We start from the raw sequence: 25,590 nt of genomic DNA, 5'->3' as shown, positions 1-25,590 counted from the left end.
AGAAGATAGACTGGAGGGGATGTACGCCACCAGGCTGTGCTGAAAGGAGAGCTGATAGAGTAGGCAGATGGGAGTTTGGGGGTTTCACTGGAGCCCAGGGATACCTCCTGGCATGCATGGCCTGGTCTGTTGAGTTCCTGGTCACTGGGCTGGTACAAGGGACCTGTGAGATGTTGATTTCTATCTTCTTCTTCGGCTGTCCCTCGATGCGAGGATGATGTCTGCCAAGGGGGTTCATTGGTGAGTTTTTAAGTGGCTGAAAAGCCCAATTCGTGCCCTGCAAATTTCCCCACAGAAGTGGCAGGCGTAATCTTGGAGGAGACATAATTGTTGGCTGGAGTGTTGTGCCCTTTCTTTCCTCCTTTGTCGCTTCTCTGTCTCCTGAGCACGTCTGTTCTCCTCAAAGTGAGCTGTGGCTTGGCATATGGTGTGGTGCCACCGTGTTCTGTTCCGTGCCGAGTCCTCCCAGTGTGTTGGGTTCATGCCTCCCTTTTTAAGATGTACTTTCAGTACGGCTTTGAAACACTTCCGCTGCCCTCCGCGAGCCCTTCTTCCCTGACTTAACTGAGAGAAGAGCACTTGCTTCAGGAGGCGAGTGTCGGGCATATGTACACAGTGGCCAGCCCAGCAGAGTTGGTATTTCATGACCTGAGCTTCTTTATACTGCTGATGTTGGGTGCAGAGAGAACGTTGATGTTAGTGTGTCAGTCTTCCCAGCTGATCCTGAGAATCCTCCTGAGGCAGCACGGCTGGATCCACGCCAGTCGCTTGAGATGTCATCTGTAGGTTACCCAGGTCTCACACCCATAGAGAAGGGTAGGGATGACAACTGCCTTGTAAACCAAGATCTTGGTGCCTGTTTGCAGATCCCTCTCATTGAAGGATCGTTTAAGTAGTCTTCCAAAAGCGGTGTTGGCACAGCAGATCCTGTATTCAATTTTTGTGTCAATGCTGGTTGTTTGGGAGAGGTGGGTGCCAAGGTACAGAAAATGGTCCACATTTTCCAGGGGTTCTCCACTGATGGTGATTTGTAGAGTATGAAGAGTAGTTTGTGCAAGTGAGGGCTGGTAGAGTACCTTGGTTTTCCCGATGTTGAGAGACAGATCAGGCTGCGATAGGCATCTGCAAAAAGATTTAGGGTGCTTTGCAAGTCGACCTCTGTGTGTGCAAGAATGACAGAGTCATCTGCATATTGAAGGACTCAGTGATGCCAATTCTCGTGATCTTATATTTTGTTTGGAGACGTAGAAGATTGAGGAGTTGGCCATCCATACGATACTCAATCCCAATTCTGTCAGGAAGGCGGTCATGGATGAGAATCAGGATTATGGCAAGGTAAATGGAGAAGAGTGTTGGAGCAATGACACAGCTCTGCTTGACACTGGTATGAATGATGAGTTTGGTTTGGTCTCTGAGCCGTTGCACAGAATGGTGTCAGTCATCCCATCATGGAGAAGTCTGATGATGGAAATGAATTTCTGGGGACAGTCAAACCTACACAGCACCTTTCATAGGGCATCACAATTGGTGGAGTCAAAGGCCTTGGTTAGGTCGATGAATGCCATGAACAGTTCCTGGTGTTGCTCTCTGCACTTCCCCTGAATCTGTCTTGCCATGAAGATCATGTCGGTTGTGCCTCAGGATGGCCTGAAGCCACACTGTGATTTGGGGAGGAGTTCCTCAGCAAGGTGGAGGAGGTGGTTTAGTAGGATCTGGGCAAGAATCTTCCCTGCAAAGGAAAGGAAATCAATACCTCTGTAATTTCTGTACAAAGATGTGTCCCCTTTCTTGAATATTGTAACAATGTTGGCGTTCTTAAAGTCAGGTGGAATTTCTTCGTAGGTCCAGATTTTGTCGAGGAATGAGCAAAGTTTGTGCTGGAGCATTGTTCCACCAGCTTTAAAAACCTCAGCTGGGATGCCATCTGGGCCTGGAGCCTTGTGATATTTTGTCTGAGTGATGGCATGCTGGACTTCCTCAGAAGGTGGGGGGGGATCAGCAAGATGTTCCATTGCTGAGCATTGTGGAATAAACTCGATGGGGTCTTCAGAAACCATGGATTCACGGTTTAGTAGGCTCTCAAAGAGCTCCTTCCAGCGTTGTTTAATGGTTGCTTTGTCCTTGAGGAGGGTGGAGCCATCCTGAGAACGTAAGGGGGTTGTGCCTTTGGAGCTTGGCCCATATATAGTTTTTGTTGTTTGAAAGAAGCTTCTTGTGTCATCCTGGTCTATGAAACCCTGGACCTCAGAGGCCTTCTTTTGCCACCACTTGTTTTTGATGTCACGTAGCCTCCTTTGGACATTGGCTTTAAGCAGGTGATCGGCTTCATGTTTTCATTTGTTAGAGGAATCATTTTGCCAGATACAGAATGTATTTCTTTTCTGTTGAATTAATGCTAGGATTTCCTCGTTGTTTTCATCAAACCAATCTTGGTGCCGATGCATGGAATACCCTATGGTTTCAGCACATGCATTGTGAATGGTGTTTTTAAGTTGATCCCAGTGCTCTCAAATGTCAGTGATGATGTCAGGCAGATTAGAGAGTTTCTCAGACAGATGGTGCGAGACTGTCTCGCAGCTGGCTTGGTCTTGAAGTTGTACCGCTTTCGCTTGGTCTTTGGGTGTTGCGGTGTGGTGGAGCGAGTTGCAGGTATATGACTAAACTTACAAATTGACGGTCTGTCCAAAAGAGATCAGTAACTCTCATAGCTCGTGTTATATGGATGTCAGTATAGTCTCAGGCTATGACTATAACAAAGTCAAGGAGGTGCCAGTGTTTGGACCAAGGATGTTTCCAGGTGGTCTTAAATTTGTGACTCTGCCTAAAGAGGGAATTTGTGGTGAGCAGATCGTGCTCCACACATTTGCTGAGGAAGCGAATACATTGGGGTTTACATTTCCCACCCCTTCTTTGCCTATTGTGTCTTGCCAGAGTTGGGAATCCCGTCCATCTCTGGCACTGAAATCTCCCAGGAGGATGAGTTTCTCTGCCTTAGGTGTGGCTGTGAGGACCGCATCAAGAGTTCTATAAAACTGCTCCTGATTGTCTTCCTCATCATCGAGTGTTGGGGCAGCTGCGCTGATGACCGTGGCATATTGGTTATTGCTAAGCTTGAGCCGAAGAGTCACGAGACGTGCGTTGATCCCCATGGGAAGCTCCATAAGCTGACTGGCGATCTCATTTTTGATGGCAAAGCCAATCCCGTGACTGCTTCTCTCTTCGGTGGCTTTCCTTTCTAAAAGAAGGTGTAGCCACCTCCATCCTGTTTGAATTGACCCTCATCAGCCCGGTGGGTCTCACTAAGAGCTGCAGTGTCAATGCTGAGTCTTGCCAGTTCTCTGGCAATTATGGCAGTTCTTCTTTCTGGACATTCACTGTGCTGAGAGTCCATAAGGGTGCGGACATTCCAGGTGACTAAACTCATTGTCTTCTGTCTCGTTTCAGCTGTCGAGTTGAGCGATCCCACCGGCCATCCAGTCTGAAGAGTGTGAGACAGCCTATGTTTGGGGCACCTTTTCTAGCTCTCTCCCCATTTTGGACCACAGTTAGTCAGGAGCCTTGCCTCAGGCCTGCTCGCCAAGTGGGACCCTACCAGGAGTATAAAAGCTCTGGACGACATAGCTCTGAGGGTCTTTGGCCCACGCAAGCCTCTCCACCACCACAAGGTTGCGGTGCATCAGAGAGGGTTGATTTCTATAGCAGATATTAGATAGCAATTGAGCTTTTGTAAAACTAAAGTGCTCCACTTCCCCACCATCCTCAGTGGTAACCACATGTGAGTGGGTTAGTCAACCCCACACCAGACGTTAAAGTTTGCGGCTTGCCAGAGTAACAAACCACAGCAGCAGTGGTGCTGAGGTTTCCACGGCCATGTGGTGAGGTGTCAGTGCACAGGTCTCAGTCTGACACCACAACTGTCCAGCAAGTCTGACAAACCCCGCCCCCCCCCCCGCCACCCCCTTCAGAATCTGCATCAAAGCTGCCTTTTCTTTGCTGGCCTGCAGGGAGGGAGGGAATAAGCACATGGGAACTGGAGCTGGGAATTCGCATGAGTGGGAAGAATCATGGAGAGAGAATTGGGAGAGGAGAACGCAAGAGCCACCGCTGGTGTAAATCAGCTTCGGTCCATTGGTTTCAGTGCAGCTAGGCTGCTTTACATCCCCTGAGGATGTGGGCCAATGGTTCACCTTAAAAGCTAACAACCTGTGTATCCAATAAACCAGGCCCCTAATCCTTTTCATCCAATGGGTGGTTTGTTGTATCCTTTCCCTTGCCTTTGTGTCCTTAGGCTGTGAGCTCTCTGGCCGGGATTCTCAACCTTTCACTTTCTGAGCCCCCTCCAACATGCTATAAAAACTCCCCGGCTCACCTGTGCCACAACAACTGGTTTTCTGCATATAAAAGCCAGGGCCAGCATTAGGCGGGTAGCAAGCAGGGCAATTGCCTGGGGCCCCATGCCACAGGGCCTCCCACAAAGCTACATTGCTCAGGTTTCAGCTTCAGCCCCAGGTGGCGGGGCTGAGGGCCCCAGGCTTCAGCCCCATGTGGTGGGCCTTTGGCTTTCTGCCCTGGGTCCCAGCGAGTCTAATGCTGGCCTTGCTTGGAGGACCCCCTGAAACCTGTTCACAGGCCCCCAGGGGGCCCCAGGCCCCTGCTGTATGGGGCAGGGACTGCCTCTTTCTCAGTGTAACAATTGAGCTGGTTGGAAATTTTTCAGCGGAACATTTTGTTCATTGGAAAATACCCTTTCCTTGAAATCAAAACCGTTTGCAGGACAATGTCCATTTCAGCAAATTTTCATTTTCGGAACCAGCAGGGGGAAAAAGAAAAAGCATTTTGCTCCGATCTAAACGTTCCATTTGAGCCTCATTGGAACAGTGCGGTTCAGTTTGTCATTTCAAAATGATGTTGGTTTGCAATTTATCTGACGTGACCATGGAATTGCGGCAGTGTAGGGCTGGGCAGGGCACTGGAGAGATCAGCAAATCCATTCCCCCAGGGTTAAGGCAGGACCAGGTAAACCTGACCTAGCCCATCCCTGACAGGTGTTTGTCCAACCTCCAGTGATGGGGATTCCACCCGCAACCTCCCTTGCAGAAAAAGGGGGGAAAGGGAGAAACACTCTGCTTTCTGCTGAAATTTGAAATGAGGATAGCGAGCAGCGAGCAAGGAAGAGCCGCCCGGCTTCACATTAATGACACTGGGCCACAGGGTCGGTGGTTGTAAATTAACTCGTCTCCTTCGGCTCCCTGTCAGTTTATACCAGCTATTTCTACCGCCCTCGGTCACCAGCTCCCGATTTGATAGTGCCCTGCTATAAGGAAAAGGTTTTACAGTTTATGTCATTGACACACTGGGGAATTCCCGGCACCGTCTGTTCTGCCACCGACCCACATTCCCAACCCTGGTTTTCCCCTCTTCATTTCGTCACGGGACAGGAGCAGGGGTGGTAAATCCAGCCTGCACACCCACGCAAAACCAAAAGTGAAACCACATGTTCAATAAAGGCTGGGCACTGCACCCTGCCTCTTGTCTTTGGAATGCTGCTGTCGCTGTGTCCAGATCTAAGAGGGAGCCAGGCAAAATAGTGTGCAATCCCCCCCCTCCTGCTGCTGCTGGCCCCTGCTCCCCGGAAGATGAAGGGCACTTCTATCGCTTCTTTCTTGCTGCTAGCACAGGCGGTGACCTGGAACGTGGAAAACCGAGTCGAAGGTGAGCCCCCCCCCCACAGAGTGTCAGGGCTGCTCCACAGAGCGTCAGACGCACAGTGTATCAGATCTACAGCCAGAGGTAGACAAAACCAGAAAGTTTAGACAAGGCTTGTAATGTAAAACAGAAACTTTTTAAAAAGTAGCTGAGAGACTGCCTAGATCCGTGCTTTTCAAACTTTTTTTCCTGGGGACCCAGTTGAAGAAACTTGTTGATGCCCGCGACCCAACGGAGCTGGGGATGAGGGGTTTGGGGTGTGGGAGGGGCTCAGGGCTGGGGCAGAGGGTTGGCATGTGGGAGGGGGTCAAGGCTCTGGGGTGGGGATGCAGGCTCTGGGGTGGGACTGGGGATGAGGGGTTTGGGGTGCAGGAGGGGGCTCTGGGTTTGGGGGGGCTCAGGGCTGGGGCAGAGGGTTGGCGTGTGGGAGGCGTCAGGGCTCTGGGGTGAGGGTGCAGGCTCTGGGGTGGGACTGGGGATGAGGGGTTTGGGGTGCAGGAGGGGGCTCTGGGTTTGGGGGGCTCAGGGCTGGGGCAGAGGGTTGGCGTGTGGGAGGGGGTCAGGGCTTTGGGGTGGGGGTGCAGGCTCTGGGGTGGGGCTGGGGATGAGGGGTTTGGGGTGCAGGAAGGGGCCAGTGGCAGCAAGAGGGAGGCTGTTAAGCAGTGGGGCTCAGGGCTGGGGCTCGGGTTGGGGTGCGGACTTACCTCGGGCGACTCCTGGCTGAGGTTCCCGCCTGTCCTGGCACCACGGACCGTGCTGTGCCCCAGAAGCGGCCAGCAGCGGATCCAGCTCCTAGGCAGAGGCGTGCAAGTGGCTCTGTGCAGCTCTCGCCCGCAGGCTCTGCATTCGCCCAGCTCCAAGTGGCCCCCTGCCTAGGAGCCGGACTGGCTGCTGGCCGCTTCCAGGGTGCAGCACGGTGTCAGAACAGGCAGGGACTAGCCTGCCTTCGCCGGGCAGCACTGCCAACGGGACTTTTAACGACCCGGTCGCTGTTGCTGATCAGACCCGCCGCGACCCCGTGCCTGACATTCCGCCACCGAGTACCGGTCACGACCCACAGTTTGAAAACCACTGGGCTAGATATTCAGATCTACCCTAGGCAAGAACGGGTGCGCATCTGGGTGCCTAAAGAGCATGCACCTTGGCCCATGCGTAATTAGCAATAACTGGTCCTCTGGGCATTCAGTTAGCACAGTGGTGTGCACAGGCTCATGGTAAAGGCTTGTATTTGTGCATCGCAGGGTCGGAAAATGTGTCCCATTATCTGCATAAGAATATTACAGGACAGTAAGGTGATATGTTACATGGAGGTTGGTGACATCTGAATGTGGGTATGAGTCGAATCGATCTAACATACAAAAATTAACATGGATTGAGTATGCACACACAGCCGTATAACTGCCTGCCCCCCTCCATGGTGGGAAACTCCGATAGAAATGAATCAGGCTGAAGACAATAGGGATCTAAAGAAATGTAATCAGGTTTGAAGGGGCAGAGTTGTCTGCTGGGTTCAAGGCTGGTTTCCTTCTTGAAGAAGTGCATTGCTGCATATCACATGACAAGGGTAATCAGAGACAGTCCTAGCTCAACAGGAATGGAGCCTAAACTTTTACTGGGGGCCCCCACAGAAGAGCTGCTGTAGAGACTGAGAAATAACAGGACATTCAGAATCCTTGGCTGCATATAATGGTACTAGACTATTACTTTCGCTGTTCTTCTTAGGATTGCAAAAGCTGTGTCCTGCTAGAAGTAGCAGGGCTCGCTCTGATACTCCTCATAGAGGCATTTCAATAAAGAGTCATTTTGTGGGCTCTATCTAGGATTTAACAGGGAGGTTTATCTAAACCATTGATTCTGAGCTATTCTCTTTTCCATCCCAAGACCCCTCCACCCAACTAACTGGGACCCCATCTAACAATAGGGCCTGGGCAAGGCAGAGTGGTCATGACCTCCAGGTTGGGAACCTATAGTTTGAACCACTCTACAGAGTTCTAGAGCAAGGATAGATTTCTCTATTCAATCAATAAGATATTTCAAAACCCCTGTAGAAAGATTCTCATGTTCTATTAAATTTTGCAGGACAGTCCCATAGGGCTTTATCCAGTTCATGTAAGTGTGCATTAGATTTTGTTTTGCTTTAATTATTTTTAAACCTTCCATCATCTTGATCTCCTCCTTTTCTCATGATGCAACTTCTGTCTTCTTGCTTCCTTCTTGGCCATAATTACGCTGCCCAATGCCAGCAGGCAGTGCAAGAAGACTGTAGTGTGTCTGACTTCCCTTGTGAAGTCTCCAGTCAAGATGTTTATAATCAGAGAGAGGAGCAAGCTGCAAAGTTGGGATGTGGGCCAGAGTAAGAATTTGTCCAAGGCTGGGAGATGTCAGAGCCAGGGTTTTTGCTTTGCAGTGACAGGGCCAGTATAGAACCAGATCCTCACTTTCCCCAAAGTTCATGGAAGGGGAAGGTTCAGATGTGGGGCTTGGGTCAGGCCCGTTTCTACTTATGATAAAAAGAATGGCTCAGATTCTGGTCCCTCACTGCTCAGGGGGTATATAAGGGCCACGAAAGGCTGCAATGGCCCCAGAGAGGATTCCACTGGCACAGGGTTGGCATACCATCCTACACCGCCCCCTTGCAGCCCCCAGGAGGAGTTGAGAAGGGGTGTGGCTGTAGCACTTGGAATTGTGGGGGTCCTGGAGCAGCCCACTGGCTACTAACCCCTGGAGCAGTCACTATCCGGGCAGTTTAGCTTAAAGCCACCTTTCCTTCTCTTCTGTTGGCACAGCAGCTCCTGAGGGGCCAGCACAGACCCTAGCTCAGTGGGAGTAATTGTGAGTATCCCCACAAGTTTCAGAACATCCCCGGTAATGACCTGCTGGCTGGGAAGAGGGGGGACAGATTAATCTATACTCAGTGGGGCACAGCTGAGAATACCAGATTCAGGACAGACTGCTGAGCAATAGGACAGACTCACCCCAAACTGATGGTTATTCTAGCATTAGATTACACCAAGCCAGTAGCAAAAGTGGACTTCTGTCCCACCACACCAGTTAACAAATATCAAAAATACAGTCTCCTTTGGCATTCCAGCACCCGGGCTCACCACCCAGCCACTGGACTTTATGATGAGTGGTTACTGAAAACCGGTTTCATCAGATATTGGGTCCTTCCAATCCCAAGGGATCAGCCACTTAGCCAGGTCAATATATAACAGATCTTACCCAATAATCACGTTGATGCCAATCCTTCAGTAACCAAAAACTAAAGCTTTCATAATATAAAGAAAGAAAGAAAAGAAGAGACGTATTGAATGGTTAAAGGAAACATATACATGCAAGTGATTGCAAAGGTCTTATATCAGGTTTGTAGCCGTGATGGAATAAACTACTAGTTTGCAAAAGTCTCTCTGGAATCATTCACATCAGTCCTAGTTAGACATCCAGTCCAGAGAAATGAAGCAGAAAATGAAAACAAAACAGAGATGTCTCAGGTGTCTTTTCATATCCTCTGCCATGTGCATGGAAGAATTACTGTCCCAAACAAAGCTCCACAGCCCCTATTTGTGGAAAGTTACTGGCCCAAGATGGAGTTCAGGGTCACATGAACATATCGCATGTCCTTACGTGGTTGGCTGACTCACAGGGCTTGGCCATTGGCCCCCTTGGTGTCTGAGGCATCCTCGGGGAGAGCTATCTGGACAGGATGAGTTTTTTTTTTTATGGCCCGTTGTGAGAGCTAAGTGTCCTTGATGGCCCACCAACACAGAGCTTTCTAGCCTTGATGTATATCTATTTGAGAGGTGTCACACAGGAACAAACATATCTGAGATGCAAATACATTCATAACTTTAGCTATAAAGTTGATACATGGATTTAAACAGGATCGTCATACTTAGCAAATAATAACTTTTCCACTGACACCTTACATGACATACATGACAAGATTTGTCACAATTGTGTAACAGTAGTAGCACTAATGATACAAATGGTCATCTTTACTCATACACTATCACACTGAGAGCTAAACACTGGGGTATATAGGCTGCAGAGTGTTTATAGAGCCAGGGTCAACCAGCCAGATACACCCTGTGGAGAGCAAACAGCCCAACCCCTTAAAGTCATGTCCCAATTCAAATCACCTCCCCCCGGCAATCCATACTTTACTCTCTGGGCGTGCACTCAGGGTATGTATGCACAGCAATAAAACAGCTGGCTCAGGTTGCAGAATTGCTATGCAAATGTTCAGGCTCAGGTTGGAGTCCGAGCTCTGGGACCCCACAAGGTGGGAGGGTCCAAGAACCCCGGCTCCAATCCAAGCCAATTTTTAGCCCTGCAGCCTGAGCCTGAGTCGGCTGACAGCAGGCCAGCCGCAGGGTCTTTCATTCCACTGCAGACGTACCTCATTGGCTAAGGGTCAGACTCTGCCCTCCCCCCGACCTTGCTCCTGTGGAGTAGCACGTTACTCTGTGAGCAATCCTCTCGCTTGCCAAAAGGTCACTCGCTGCGGTTGCAGAATGTGGTCCTTGATGTTGAATGTTTGATGACTCTGTTGCACTTACTACAGGAAATATTTGTATAACTTCCTTGAAATGGAATAAAATCAAACACCCCAGCCTAGCCCTCCCTTAGTGCTGATCATGAAGGAAGACCCTTTGACTATTTGGCCTAGTCTTAACTAATTCACAGGAACGAACGGAGCACTCAGGAAAAAAAATTACCATAAGGAAGTTACTGGGTTGAAGCAATGATTTTTAATTTCTCCCAGTGGAGCACGGAAGACATGCCAATCCAAACAAGCTCTAACTCCAAGGCACACATAATGCTTCACTGTGCAACCACTGTTTCTGTTGCACGGCAAGTAGCCTCCGTGAAGTCACTGGGCTCGCTTGCAGGAGTAAAGTCTCCCCAGTGTGAGGCAGGACTGCACCATTTGGCCCATATTGAGCAAGATGCTATTTTTGCAGCATTATGTTTTCAATAACCATGTCTTAGAAAGGCTATACGTGTGGTTTCTATGGCTATCATGTTAATATCTCAGCACAGGCAATAGTTACGGGAAAACTCATAGAAGGTCTCCAAAGGTGTTTTCTTTGCACCTTTCCCAGATCCCAGGGAGTGCTCAGAGACTGAGTGTATGCTTACAGAGCAGCTGGGACGGTGCTTGGCTTGAGCTAGTGTGCTAAAAATCACCATGTAGTTGGCGCGGCACGAATACCTTCTCAGGCGAGCCACTCAAGTACAAGTCTGCCCAACCCCGGGGGTATGTACTCAGCCACTGTGGTCACACAGCTATTTTTAGCATGCTACCTGGAGCGGAGCTAGCACCGGTACAGCTACCCCATCTGGGCAGCACCCTTCCAGCTGCTTGGCAGACATACACTCTATGGCAATAGGCGCCTATGTAAAAACTCTACGTTAAGAGACAAGGTGGGTGGAGTTTGTTTGTATGGGAGCCATTGCCGGGGAAAAGGCTATGGACAGGATTGGCAGCAATAGAGCACGTGTACCTCATACTGCCCCGTCAACGTTCGTGCCTCAACCCTGCCCTGTAGAGCCGCTCATCCTCCGCCACCTTTGTGCCGAGAGTGCCAACAAAGGGGCCAACCAACGGCCGCTGGAGCAGTTGCTTTTGTGACTAAGACACGAGCCACTAGGAACTGGACTGAGATCCTTTAATTTGTTTCACAAAGGCCACCAAGACAGACGAGGTGGGGGAGGTGATATCTGTTAGGGGGCTTATTCCTTCACCCACTTACTTCCCTGGTCCTTCTCGCATGATCAGAGAGCAACAATACCCGAAGTCCAAAGGTGCAAACAATTCGATGTTTATTGGGGTGAACTTCCAGCAAGCATGATTCCAGTTTCCTTCCTTAGTGTCCCCCTTCCCAGCTCTGACACCACAGAGCCTTACACCTGTGTCCCTGTTCCCATTCCCGCCCTTAGCCAAACATGATTCCAATTTCCCCACCCGCATTCCCTGTTCCCATTTCCCCCACCCACCCCACACCCTGATTGACTGCAGACTATATAGTAAAACTTGAGTTCTGCTTAGCTATACCTTAACCAATCGTTTTACTGAAATTTAACTAACCAATCCTAACATATTGTAACATGATTATTTAACCAATTATATCCCACCATCTTAATTAGTTTACACCCAGCAAAATTATACAGTAGACAGAAACAATCACAGAACCAGACCGAGATTATACAGACAAATAATGGGGAAATGGGGACTACAGTGATAGAACAAAGACAGAAATGGGAACAGGGAATGGGGGTGGAGAAATTGGAATCGTTTGGCTACGGGCAGGAATGGGAACAGGGACACAGGTGTAAGGCTTTGTGGTGTCAGAGCTGGGAAGGGGGACACTAAGGAAGGAAACTGGAATCATGCTTGCTGGAAGTTCACCCCAATAAACATCGAATTGTTTGCACCTTTGGACTTCGGGTATTGTTGCTCTCTGTTCATGTGAGAAGGACCAGGGAAGTAAGTGGGTGAAGGAATAAGCCCCCTAACATCTTGGTGCCGGTGACTTGGACGCATTGCATCGGATAGGTGAGTGGCAGCCTGTAAGTCCTCCTCCCCAACAGTCCGCGCAGCTGCTTCGAGGGGGTATTGCGAACTCTCGTGATGGTAGTTGCGGGTTCTGGCAAGCCAGGGTAAAGGATTTTTTGGATAAATGGATAAGGAAGAACCAGGGCCCATATCAGGTTCAGGGGTCAACCTGGGATGAAATTAAAAAGGAAATGGAGGCCAGGGGACCCAGAGGGATGGGAGGTGGCTGAGGAGCCCACCCTCCTTCGGTATATGGGCAGTGGAAGAAGGTCCCTGCCCTGGGGACTGAATGCCATCCAGGGAAAGGGGGCACTTCAGTCCGCTTGTGAGAGGTTTGAAGTAAGGGCAGCATTATGGGAAGCTGCCAGTAATCTTTCAAGTTTGGTGCTGCTTCAGGAAGGGCTGCTGAAGGGTTGTAAATTAGTTAGGGGTGGTTAAAGATGATTTGGCACAACAGGGTTTAAAGTCAAAAGCAGAGTTAAGAGACTACCTTTAGAGACTGGAGCTGGGACTTGGTCCTGGGGGAATGGAGAGAAAGAAGGGGAAGGAGCCTACTCTTGGCTCAGAGCTAACTATTATCCTTGTCTTCTTTTCCTTCTTCTTTTCTCAGTTCACTTAATTTGCTGCTGGTAGCCTATACTTTAAACTGACCTGACAGGCTTAATTGGTTTCTTTCCACCTCTTTCCCTCTGCCTTTCCACAATCTTTTGTTTTTCTGAAGTTTTAATGGAGGGTACTTTGGATACTTATGTGAGATGTTTTTGGTTATTTTGGACAAAGTATGATGGAGGCCTGCTGTGTTCCACTGGATTTTTTTGGAGTAAAAGATCCATGGGCATCCATGGAGACAAATGTTTTACTGCCTCTTTGAAGAGTCTCAAGGTAAAGACAGCACAGGTTAAGGAAGCTGTGTGGCAATAATTGTACTTGGTGGCTAAGTTGTTACAGACAAATTGCACTACCTTAAAGAACTAAATGTAGGAATAAGTGATTTAAAGAAGTGAGTGAAAAGTTACAAATAGCTTTTGCAAAAATTGATAATACAGGGTTTGCAGGAAAGTAAACATTTGGGAGTTGTGGAAATGGTAAAATGTAACAGTTGTGGTGTTACAAGACGGAAGTTTTTGTTTAACGATAAAACCTAGTTATATAAATGTAACTGTATGTGCAACTCTGTGCAGTCACATTGGATGGAGGCTTGGTAATTAAATTATCCAAGGGGGTCAGGTAGAGTGGCTACTACCACCACTATGCTTCTGTCCCCAGAAGCCTTTACAGCTATTCTGAGGGGAAATGGGCCCTTTTCCCACCGAAATGGTCTATAAGGGACTGCTGCAGGTGGAGAGAGAATCTGATCAAAATTATTTGACTATTGGGAAAGGTAATCAAAATCACTAAAGGATGTAAGGGGTTTCTTATGGAACTTAACTTGGCTGCCCCTGGTTGTGTCTAATTGTACAAGATAGAAGTGTAATCGGGGTACAGTTGTGTAAAAGAGTAATCACAGTGCAAGGGATGTTAGGCAAAAGAGAATTTTGTGTGTGCGCACAGGTAAAAGAAAAGGAAAAGAGGAGGAATGATGGGAACACTGAGCCTCGGGGTTGCTCTGGGGGATCAGATTGTTGCTTTGGTGGCTGTGCATGAAAACTCTGTGGGCATGGGGGAGGCAGTTACACCTTGTGTAAAATTAATATGGCTAATATAATGTTATGGAGGTTAAACTATATGGAAGGAATGTGCATTTTCCTAGGACGTGTACAGTGCTAAAATCTGAAGCTGTGTCTCAGCTATTACCTGAGAATAAACTTAAAGCTTGGTACAGCAGAGAAACTATTGCAAACATGGTCTGTTGTACAAGAGGGGAAACTGAGGTACACCACCTCATGAATTCCATAAATGACCAGTGAGTGGGGTAATTCACTAGCCTGACTGTAGAACAAAATGAGGACAGGAGGTAATTCTTCTGTTTTTCCTGCAATTAGCAAGGAAATTTGTAAAAGAAAGTGATATTATTATTAAGCAATAATCTGTCCCCACCAGGGGGGTGGAAATTGTTTCTTTTATTGTTCAGACACTCTACAAGCAAGCTGGCGCCAGCGGAAAAATAACCCACAATACCATGGATCTGTGTTTTGTGTTTGTCTGTGGTGTTTGTCTTGTTGCTAGCATTATTGTGTTTTAATGAACAGAAAATCTCATGATGTGGGTGGGGGATGGCTTCAAAAGGCTGACCTGGGGGGGAGGGGGAGGGAGATGTGTATGGGAATGCGAAATGCTCAACTAGGAGGCCAGCACCTGTGTAATAGCTCCGTGGTACCTGGAAATGGAAAATGGAATGGCAACTAAGGTGGTTCCTACAAGCCCTATTGAAATAGTGAGAAGGGGAGGAGCTCACTAGGAATCAATGGAGGGGTGTGTAAAATAGTGTAAATTAACAGAAGATGTTTGGATGTGCCCTTCTCCTATGACTATAGAGGATCAGGATCAATGGCCTATGCAAGGGGTGGACAATTGGGTGTACTGTGTATAAGGTGTTTTGCCGGGAATTTACATATTACTGGGGGCACAATTACACCAGCCCATAACCAAACTACACCCATCTACATGCTGCTATATGGACTTTGGTGCACAAATGGATCTGTGAATCTTATTGCTGTGAATAATCAAACCAGGGCATACTGCCTGATTCCATACCAATTGGTCAAGTTGGTTTCAACAATATCCCATTTCTCTGTGAACATTCAATGGACTTATGATATGGACAAAAGCAAGCAAAACCTGCAGGGGCAGCTTGTTGCAACTACCAGCAACTGGACACATAAGATCGTGACCCTGTCGAAGGAGGAGAGGCAGTGTTTTGGGGATGTCTCAGATGTTGGACCATACTGCAGCGGTCAGGACTTGGTGTTGCTGTGGATTTTGTATTGTTAACTGTACTTGTGTTACATTGCATATGGAGATAACCTATAAGTAATGTAGGTTTCAGAGTAGCAGCCGTGTTAGTCTGTATTCGCAAAAAGAAAAGGAGTACTTGTGGCACCTTAGAGACTAACAAATTTATTAGAGCATAAGCTTTCGTGAGAAGTGAGCTGTAGCTCACGAAAGCTTATGCTCTAATAAATTTGTTAGTCTCTAAGGTGCCACAAGTACTCCTTTTCTTTTTATAAGTAATGTAATAAGCCCTCCAAACCCTACAGTGTACTAGACAACCCGGACCCAACCTTCTCGGGCCCATGGTAATGGGAAGTCTGGAACACTAATTGGAATAGGTGTGGCATGCCTGTACGAGAGAAGGTGCAGGGCACTATACTACACAAGGGGCAGTGGGACAAATGGAATAGCAACACCTTCCCCTTGATGCCTGGCCCTATCAGGAAATATGTTGCCATATGTCCTATGCTTTTCCAGGGATACCTGGGCAGGAGGATCCCAAAAGGCAAAAAAAAGGGGTGGAGTGTTAGGATATAGATATTCAGGCCTGTTTGTAAAGGCCTAGACTCTAAGAATGTAGGTGTATTCTTATCACTTGGCAAGTTCTAGAGGTATAAAAGAAAGAATCAAAATCACTGTCTGCCGGTGTAAGGGCCTCCTCTCGCTGTGACAGTCTGAGGCCCTGCGCTTAGGCTGAGATCTCTGGCTAAGCAGCAGAGGCAGCCATAAGCTGGGAAGCGACCGGTCACCTCCTCACATTCCAAACTAGTCACATTGAAATCAGGTGCTATTGGGCTGTTAGGCATTATATTGTATTCCTATCACCTCCGGAGAAAGGGAAGTGCCTAGAAGATGTAAAAGGAAACTTAGTTTGATAGCATCCTGGCTGGCAAGAACTCACTTATCAATAGCTGGGGTGTGAAATCCTCACTTCTGTATTGTTTTGTCATTATAGTTCCCACTTTGCTATTGTTTATTTGCATGGTCTCTGTCTAGTTCTCTGATTGTTTCTGTCTGCTGTATAATTAATTTTGCTGGGTGTAAACTAATTAAGGTGGTGGGATATAATTGGTTAAATAATCATGTTACAATATGTTAGGATTGGTTAGTTAAATTTCAAGAAAATGATTGGTTAAGGTATAGCTAAGCAGAACTCAAGTTTTACTATATAGTCTGCAGTCAATCAGGAAGTGGGGTGTGTGTGGGGGGGGAACAGGGAATGGGGGTGGGGAAATTGGAATCATGTTTGGCTAAGGGCAGGAATGGGAACAGGGACATAGGTAAGGCTCTGTGGTGTCAGAGCTGGGAAGGGGGACACTAAGGAAGGAAACTGGAATCATGCTTGCTGGAAGTTCACCCCAATAAACATCGAATTGTTTGCACCTTTGGACTTCGGGTATTGTTGCTCTCTGTTCATGCGAGAAGGACCAAGGAAGTAAGTGGGTGAAGGAATAAACCCCCTAACAATATCTTTTATTGGACCAGCTTTTGTTGGTGCAAGAAACCAGCTTTGGAGCTACACAAAGCTCTTCTGCAGGGCTGGGAAAGGGATGTGTCACCCCTAAATACAAGGGAGAACAGAGTGTTTAGCGTAAGTAGTTACCGCTTATCTCAAGGGACCATTCACAGTAAAGTGGCCCGTTAACACCCCTCCAGTCAGAGGGAGGAAAGGGGGGAGGGGCTTGTCAGTGAGCTATAGGTGGTTGTAATAATCCATAAATCCAGTGTCTCTATTCCAGGGGTGGGCCAACTACGGCCCGATTCAGCCTGTCAGACCTTTTAATCCGGCCCTTCAAGCTCCACTGCCCCGCTCCGGTGCTCCAGCCAGGGAGCGGGGTCAGGGGCTTGCCTCGCTCCGCCCGCCCGGTGCTCCTGCGTGATGGGCATGAGGACACGCATGTTACTCCGGCAGCCCAACGCAAACACGCCTCACGCACCATCAGAGCCTGGAAGGTGCAAGCCCAGGTGCTTGCTACTTGTTGGCTTAGGTGACTTTCCCAGCACCCAGAGGCGACTCAGTTGTGGGCTGTCGGGATCTACCTGGGAGGAGATTTCTGAGAGCAGGGGGGCTGGTGAATTTCAGTAAGTTCCTATGACTGGACGCTGAAGCCCGACAAATCCAGGCTAGAGAGAGGGCCCAGTTTTTCACAGTGAGTCCAATCTTGTAAAACGGCAGTTTGATTTTGAAACAAACTTGTTTTGTCTCCGTTTGAACATGGATTGTTAATTTCGTGAGCATTCATGGCCCGCCATACAATTTCCATACCCAGATGTGGCCCTCAGGGCAAAAAGTTTGCCCAGCCTTGCTCTATTCAGTCCAAGATTTTTAGTGTCTCATGTAGCTATGAATTTAAGTTCCCAGGCTAATCTTTTGACAGTGCTGTGCAGGTTTCCTTTGAGGCTGAGGACACACTAGGTCTGACCTCTTTGTGAGAAGTATTCACGCACAGGTGATGCAGTGTGTTTGTCTTTTATCCATTTTCCTGTGTGAGTTCATTTGGGAGTGTGGTGATTGTCTGGTTTTACCCACATAGTTGCTATTGGGGCATTTAGTGACAGTGCCGTTCAGATTTGAACTGCGAACCCACAAGCAAGAGTCTTTGTGTGTTCCCCATCCATCCAGAGCCCACTGAGGGCTTTTATTTAATGATGGCTCAAGAATCTTTTGTTTTCACATGCTTTTGCTAGGGTCTTCCCCTACATTCTTACAGCACTCACTTAGCCCTGACGATAATGTGCTTGCTAGGATTTGTTTTCACTGATGCAGCACTTGTCACTTTAAGATTGCAAAATTTGACAGCAGGCTTTGGAATCCCTTTTCCAGGCAGGAGGAGAAAGGGGATGATTTGCAGCTTTTGTTACATCCAGAGCACGAGCTGACCCTTACCTTGATTATTATTTTTTTTTTTTTTTTGCCTTAGGACAACCCAAAGCACCCGTGATGTGCAAAAAATTATGCACCAAATTTTCACACAGACAAATACCCCAGAAACTATTGAAGACCTACAGGAAGACAGAACCATCATGTGCTAAAGCCGCTATCATGTAAGTGCTTTTCTACCATGTGGTCCTCTTTTAATATTAAATTCAGAATCGATTAATTTAATTTGCAACTCTGAAAATAAATGGGCCAAAATCTGCAAAGGACCTCGTTTTGGTGCAAAACGCATTCTGGAAACTGCCCACAGGCCCCAGCTGAACTCAGGGCCCCATTGTGCTAGGTGTTGTACACACTCATAGTGAGGCAGGTCCTGCCCTGAAACAGTTCACAAGCTAACTACATAAGACAAAGGGCAGAAGAAAGGATGGATTATGAGGACTGTTTTACAGATGGGGGACCAAGGGAGATTAAGGCCTTGTCCACACTTACAGTGCTGCTGCAGCACCATTGGAGTGCTTACTGAAGATGCTACCTACGTCGACAGGAGAGCTTCTCCCTCTGCCGGCAAGATAGTAGCTATGTCGGCGGGAGAAGCCCTCCCGTCGACAGTGCTGTCTACACCAGGAGTTAGGTCGGTATCACTGCGTTGCTCAGGGGTGTGGATTTTCCCTGAGTAACATAGTTATACTGACATGAATGGGTAGTGTGTAGACCAAGCCTAAGTGTTTTGGTCAAGGTTATACAGGAAGCCTGTGGCAGAATCAGGACCTGAAGAGTAAGTCTCTGCCTTAAGCACAAGTCCAGCCTTCCACTCTGGGAGCCCCTGGGAACTCATTAATTCGTTTTAAAAGCCTACAGAATTATAGATAGGTCGTATGGGACTCTCAAACCCTTTGATGATAGGGGTCGGATCTGAAGGAGGTCTTGGAACTGACAATTGCTACATGTAGTTTTAATTTATAAACCTTTCAGCTGAAAATATGAAAGTCTTGATTTAAAAATGATACCTTGGTGCCTCATGGTAACTGTAGTTTGGGTGCTGCAAGCTTCCATTTTCCTCAATGGCCTGGGCTCCCTGGATGGACTACATCTCCCATGTTGCACTGTGGTCTCCCCCTCTTGATGCAACACATCATAGAAGACCCTGGTTGTAGTGCCTCATGGGAGATGTAGTCTAGCTGGGGATTCCAGCCCCAGATGTGGAGGGAGGGGGAATGAGGCAGTCAGGATACAACCCATGAGGCACCATGGCAGAATTTCCAAATCACAGCTTTTCCATTTCGGTTTCCAGCTGAAAACTCTTCAAGTTTGGGATATTCGTTTTTTGGTTTTTGGGGGGTTTTCTGGACAAAAAGTCAAACATTTCCCAGGAAAGGGGAAATTTCTTAAAAATTGCATTGAGTCAAAAACCCACCAGCTCTAGTCAGGAAAGCTGAGTTCTGTTCCCTGCCTGGCAAGTGACCTGCCTCTTTCCCCTCCCACTGTTTATCTGCTCTGTCTATTTAGATGGTAAACATTTTGGGCCAGGGACTGTCTCTAGTTCTGTACATGTAGTACAACAGCCCTGATCTCAGTAGGGGCCTGTAGGTGCTAAATAATAAATAACAATCTGGCGTCAGTGAGGCACAAACATGGAGCCCCATGATGCCATATTTGCAGCCACTTTACAGAGCAGAATTGTACTTCAAGTGTTACAATCTGGCCATGCTCCCATTGCAGCAGATGGCAAAATTCCCTTCAGTTTCAGTGGGAACAGGATCCGACCTTATATGTGATTACAAAGTCAGCCCCTTTTAACTTCATTACAGCATCCTCAGGTGAAAAGTGGGTCAACTGTCCCATTTCAAAATAGTTTAACAATGAACAGCAAAAAGAAAGCTTATCCTCGGAAACTAGTCATCACATCAAATCATGACTCAAATGCCAACTGATTAGATCTCTATCTCCTGTACGCCAGAACATGGCTATATTTAACTTTCAGAAAGCATTGGGAAAATGGAATGTCTCTAGCTTCTGCCAAGTTATCATGAGCTTCCTCATGGCTGCTTTTATCCAGGCTTTACATATTTATCAGCTCTTCCTTTCTGTTTCTTGTGATTGTTGCTGTTTCTGGTCTCTCTTCAGATTTGTCACTCAGAAGAATAAAGAGTTCTGTGCAGATCCAGAGGCAAGCTGGGTGAAGGAAGCAGTCCGACAGCTAAACCAAGCAAGTGCCCCTCTGAATCTGCCACTTTCAAGAACCGTCAAATCTGCAGTTGCGGAAGAAGGGACATGCGTTTTTCACAGATCAGTTGGTGATGCTGTCTCTAAACCAACAGCGCCCAGTGTTCCGGCCAGTCCCATTCATGAGGCTGGCACACCCGTTTCACAAGCAATACATGTTTCTGTTGTGAGGACGGAGGAGCCCAACATATCCATCTTGACTGTGCAAAAGGCCAAGACGTCTTGTACAAAATCCTCCTCTGCATTACAAGAGACTGTTACTCCATTTACTATCCACCCTGAGCCAGTTGCCAATGTCAGCGAAGTTTCCATAAGATCTATTACAATGCCAGCAGCTGATGTGCCAGACAGCACTTCCAGTAGATTTCATTCAGATCCCACCCCTGTCATGAAAAGCTCTGAGAGTTTCATAGGATCTAGAAACAAGTCCACAGGATTTACTATCAGTCCAACAACTGATATACCTGGCACAGCTCCCAGCAGATTTCATTCAGATCCCACCCCTGTCATCAAAGGGTTTGAGAGTCCCATACAACCTACATATAATTCTGTAGGCTCTACTAGAAATCAAACAGCTGATGGACTTGCCAGTGCTCCCAGTAGACTTATTTCAGATGCTTCATCCATTGTAAATGGCCCTGAGATTGCCGAGTTATCACCTACGTTCCTGACAACACCTTCTCCACTAGAATCTGTTCCCAGCAAGCCTGTTATAGGCCTTGCATCTATGGGGCAAGAGACTGAGAACTCTACCATGAAACCAACAGCTATTCTAAAAGGAAGTGATGCCATCAACAGATCCACTCCACACCCCACATCTCCTGGAGGAGAAAGTAGTTCTGTCAGTCCAAACAGTGGTGATGAAAGAGATGTTGTCAGTGATTCTACGGCTGATGCTCACACAGGTAGATACTTATCTCCTTTAGGAGAGAAAGATCCTTCTCGCGCTTTTCCTGAATCCATTTCACCTACAGAAACGTCAGTCCTTTCCTTCAAAAGCTTCACACTTCAGAACAGAGCAGAGGGGACTTCAGATGGTCCCTTGGTGTCCAGCATTTTGCCTGCATCCCAAACCCACATCCTCAAACTTGCTTTGCTGGTGAGCATTCTGGGTATTTGCAGTGCCGCTGTATGGATGTATATAAAGTCCAAAGACTGCCCTGAAGAGTCAGCTAAAGAAATGATACAAGACTTGCTCTTTAATCAGCAGGACTCTCAAACTAATGAATATGCTATGGAAGCCGTCTGAATCCTTCATGGCGTGGACTTGGGTTTCTACTGCTAGTAGGTGGACTCTAGGACATTATTCTAAGTGGGAGCAGGGAGGCTAAACCTGGCACTAATCAGGTTTATACTGAACTAAGCCAAAAAACAATGCAAGGCAAATGGACCAAGCTAGAGAGACACTAAGGAAACTTGAGTTACTTGTCTTTTATCTTGCATCATTATATGCAAAGATAACAGCCATTGTAGAGCAACTCAGCTGCTGTTTGCCAGTCGGTGCCAAAGGCATGGTTCTGAGCTGGTATTGGAATAGCTCCATTCTGGCAGTTCCAGCTAAAATCCAGTTGTCACTCAACTGGTTGCTGGCTGTTCCGGTCTTCAAGGGCCAACATGCCAATAACTGTTACCAGACCTGACCGCTTTGACTCCAGTTTTCCAATGTGGCTACCTAAAGTTAGGCCTCTGGATCCAGATGTAGGCAGCTAAACACCCACCTTACACAACTAAGAATCAGCACTTAGTAGGGTAACCAAATGTCCTGATTTTATAAGGACAGTCCCAATGTTTGGGACTTTATCTTATATAGGTGCCTATTACCCCCCGCTCCCTATCCTGATTTTTCACACTTGCTGTCTGGTCACTCTAGCACTTAGTGACCTAATTTTCACAGAATGCTGAGCACCTGCAAGTTAGCACCTGTGAAAAATTGGTTAAAACAAGAATTAAGGTGTCTAACTATGGATTCAGGGGATTAACTTTAAGCACCCACATTGAAAAACTGGACTCATTGCAAATCAAATCTCTCATTCAGCTGTGGTCCCTGGACCTAACCAGTTCCTAGCATGGATATGATATTACAGAACAAAGATACACTGTTGTGTATATATAAAAAAGAGCCATTGTGATACTTGGAAACCAAAGAAGCCACCAGACACTAAGCATCTAGTGATTTTTCTTTTCATGTGGAACCAATGTGGAGTCTGATTGGTGAGCTCTTCTGTTTGACAGTTACAAAAGACAATGAATGGGTAGTTTACTTTCAGAGCACCTAGTAACTACCAGTAATACATTTGGACTTAGGAGCATAGAAACGAGTCTGCTGGAATAGACCAACGGTCCATTTAGTCTAGTATTTTGTCTCTGGCAGTGGCCAACACTGGCTGATCTAGAGAAAGGTGTAAAACTCCTACACTAATTCACCTCTGTATCTGTCTGTCACAGGCTTATATATAGCATTTATCACCATGGTATTAAAGCACTGTAAAGCTACTAGGGAACAGATTTTTATGCAAACGGTTATTAATTTTCATACATCTAGACATTATGGAATCTAAGTCCAGTGGGCCAAATCCTGAAGGTCCCTTACTCAATTTTTATTGTCCTCACTCAGGGCAAATCTCCATCGACCTCAGTAGGACTTTTGCCTGGGTAAGAAATCTTCAGGATATAGACCGCTGTAGCTACACATATATATCATGAATCCGGTGCTGCGCTTATTGACTTCAATGTGAACAGGATTATACCTCCAAAATATAAATGTGCATGCAGAAAAAGAAAGTAAAACATGTATAAAAAAAGCTAGATGCATAAAATGCAGGGCTTTATCTGAGTAATACACTAAGTACATACAAACAGTAGAACAAGCTAACCACAGCTGATTCTGTACTCAACTTCTGGGAAAGGAAAGATAGACAAGGCATAGGTGCTGAGGTTACCCCAATTAGGAACCAGCAGACACACTTGTAGAGGAACTCTGACCCAGAAGCTGGGCTGATGGGATTCATCCCAACAATATTTGTTTTTGATTGTAATCCAGTTCCCTTCCCCTTGATTGTTGGTTTTGTAGAGGGGGCTGGAGGGAACTTGGTACAAGGGATTCAGAGTGTGATCAGATATGGTTTATACTTGAATTTTATGTGTGAAATTCAACCCCGTGCAGAGGGCCGGTATCCAGTGACTAATGCATTACTTTAGCTCTATTTGGAAGTATATAGGCCTTCATGCACAGGGGTGAATTTAGCCCTATGGGAAGAGTAACCCATCAGTTGTCAGAATGATGTATAAAGGATAGTCCTTTAAATTACAAAATGTAGCCTATTGTTTTTATTATACATATTTTTAGAAATGTAATGCAAATGCAGAGTGCAGGCTACTGATCTCCTAACCCGTCCCTTTTTAGTGAATGTAAGCAATGTCTGGGATTGATTGATGACTTCAGTTCAAAACTGTGTCCTCTTGGTGTTCTAGCAAGGAGGGGTTTAATGCAATGATCACGGACTTCATCACAGAAGTCACTTGTATAAATACCCGATGAGGCTTCTGTTGGTTTTTTTTCCCCCTCAGCATCCAGTCTCATGACCTAAGGAGGCTTGAGTCAGCAATGAGACTAGCTGGAGTTAGATGCTGCAGGAAGGAGATCTGGTGACTGAGCAGCTATTGTCTTCCCTCTTCCCACTAAGCCAGTTCTGGACTAATGACCAAGGAGGTTGTTAAGGTGCATTTTGATGTAAGACATGCAGACCTAAAACTGAGGTCTGGGCCGCTGAAAGATCCCATGACACTTCTTGTGAGAGAAGGGGCTTTAGTTCCAGTGTCCTGGCCCAATGCTGTCTCAGATAGTTAGTTAGATTCTGCCCCCTACATGCCTCCTGCAGCTGTTTGTATAGGGCATTCATCTGCTCCAATGGCTAGTCCTCCTTTCTTGGTCGAAACTGTTATGGTGCCTTGCAGTGTGTGGCGAAACAGCTGGCTTCTTCCATTTCAGGGGTGGGTGCAGTGACCCTTAGGTGTTGTCTGCACTGGTCAGGAGCAAGCCTAATGCCTCTAGAAGTAGGGTAGTTATCAAGCAGGTGTTGCTAGCACGTTTGCCCTCTAGCACGGTGCTCTAGCCTTTTGGCCATGCCCCCTTATCCAGTCCACACTCACCCACACAGAGTTGATTGCCCCTGGCTGTGCTAAGTATCATTTTTACACGCAGGGCTGCAAGCATCCATGTTGTGCAGGGTAAGGCAGCTAGGGAGTTCTTGGGACAGCTAACTGGCCAGTGTGTTGGCGGAACTTTTGAATTACTTTCAGCTAATAACAGACTAGTAATTTTTTTCAAGAGTTGCAGTTTCTTAGCAAATGCAAGCTCACATTGGGCTCAATCCGCCACCACTGAAATCAGAGGGGAATTTTGCCATTGACTTTTACTAGTGCAGGTTCGGGCTTATTATTTCTTTAAAAAATCCTGCACAATGGTCATCTTGGCAGGGTGCGGGAGGAGTGATTCCTCAAGGGTGGACCTTTGTTCTATTAGGGTGATGGAAACACTGGATTTCAGTTGCATTCTCTGTAGTATTTAGTGTTATTTAATATAAAGCACAAGGTGAAAAGGATTGGCGTGTGCTAAGATGTAGTCATGTGCCCGATAAATGTATCCTATTCTGTTTTGTATTTTCATAACAAAAAACCAATAAAATCCTATGACAAAAGTCAATGTCTTCATCGAAGGATGTAGTCAGATGAATAATTAATATCAAGGTCTCGAGGCAAATGACAGAACTAAGGAGAAGTGAGTTGGGACTTAAATAACATGGGTGAAATGACAGGTTTCAAAGTAGCAGCCGTGTTAGTCTGTATTCGCAAAAAGAAAAGGAGGACTTGTGGCACCTTAGAGACTAACAAATTTATTTGAGCATAAGCTTTCGTGAGCTACAGCTCACTTCATCGGATGCATTTCCGAATGAAATGCATCCGATGAAGTGAGCTGTAGCTCACAAAAGCTTATGCTCAAATAAATTTGTTAGTCTCTAAGGTGCTACAAGTACTCCTTTTCTTTATGGGTGAAATGGTGGCCCATTGCTGTTAATGGCAAAGCGCCCATTGATTTCAATGGGGCTATGGTTGCACCCCATGTGTTTGCACTTTGTGGACCACATGCTGCCCAAGATCTTTGCACAGAACGTGCTTCTTTGCGAGACACCAGCATTTCTGCTTCTGGCAAGGCAGAACTGAAGGTCGATAAACCATTTTTTCCCTCATCAAAAGGTTCTGGCCCCATTCAGTTCCAGAAACGGGTAACAGT

The 25,590-nt window shown here is 46.9% G+C and overlaps 1 protein-coding gene across 2 annotated transcripts; it reads left to right on the top strand.

Moving 5' to 3' along the window:
- The first annotated feature begins 4,876 nt into the window (after positions 1 to 4,876).
- On the top strand, positions 4,877 to 25,008 carry LOC122455385 (fractalkine-like). Of its 2 annotated transcripts, none has more exons than XM_038368944.2 (3): positions 4,877 to 5,712; positions 18,118 to 18,241; positions 20,202 to 25,008. In XM_038368944.2, the coding sequence occupies exons 1-3, from the start codon at positions 5,637 to 5,639 to the stop codon at positions 21,547 to 21,549; spliced, it is 1,548 nt and encodes a 515-aa protein (XP_038224872.1). In that variant the 5' UTR covers positions 4,877 to 5,636; the 3' UTR covers positions 21,550 to 25,008. The 2 variants fall into 2 exon arrangements, with proteins under 2 accessions (XP_038224872.1, XP_043350850.1); XM_043494915.1 differs by lacking the exon at positions 4,877 to 5,712 and adding an exon at positions 16,768 to 16,787 and having other exon boundaries at positions 20,202 to 24,992.
- The last annotated feature ends 582 nt before the right edge of the window (positions 25,009 to 25,590 follow it).

This window comes from Dermochelys coriacea, chromosome 12, assembly GCF_009764565.3.
Source record: "Dermochelys coriacea isolate rDerCor1 chromosome 12, rDerCor1.pri.v4, whole genome shotgun sequence".
NCBI lineage: Eukaryota > Metazoa > Chordata > Testudines > Dermochelyidae > Dermochelys > Dermochelys coriacea.
Note: the sequence above shows the minus strand (reverse complement) of the source record. Positions and strands in the feature narration are given on the sequence as shown.

Coding starts and splice junctions, on each gene's coding strand:
- LOC122455385 (XM_038368944.2), top strand. CDS start 5,637: ATGAAGGGCACTTCTATCGCTTCTTTCTTGCTGCTAGCACAGGCGGTG. Junction 5,713..18,117: donor CGTGGAAAACCGAGTCGAAG/GTGAGCCCCCCC, acceptor TTTTTGCCTTAG/GACAACCCAAAGCACCCGTG. Junction 18,242..20,201: donor TGTGCTAAAGCCGCTATCAT/GTAAGTGCTTTT, acceptor GTCTCTCTTCAG/ATTTGTCACTCAGAAGAATA.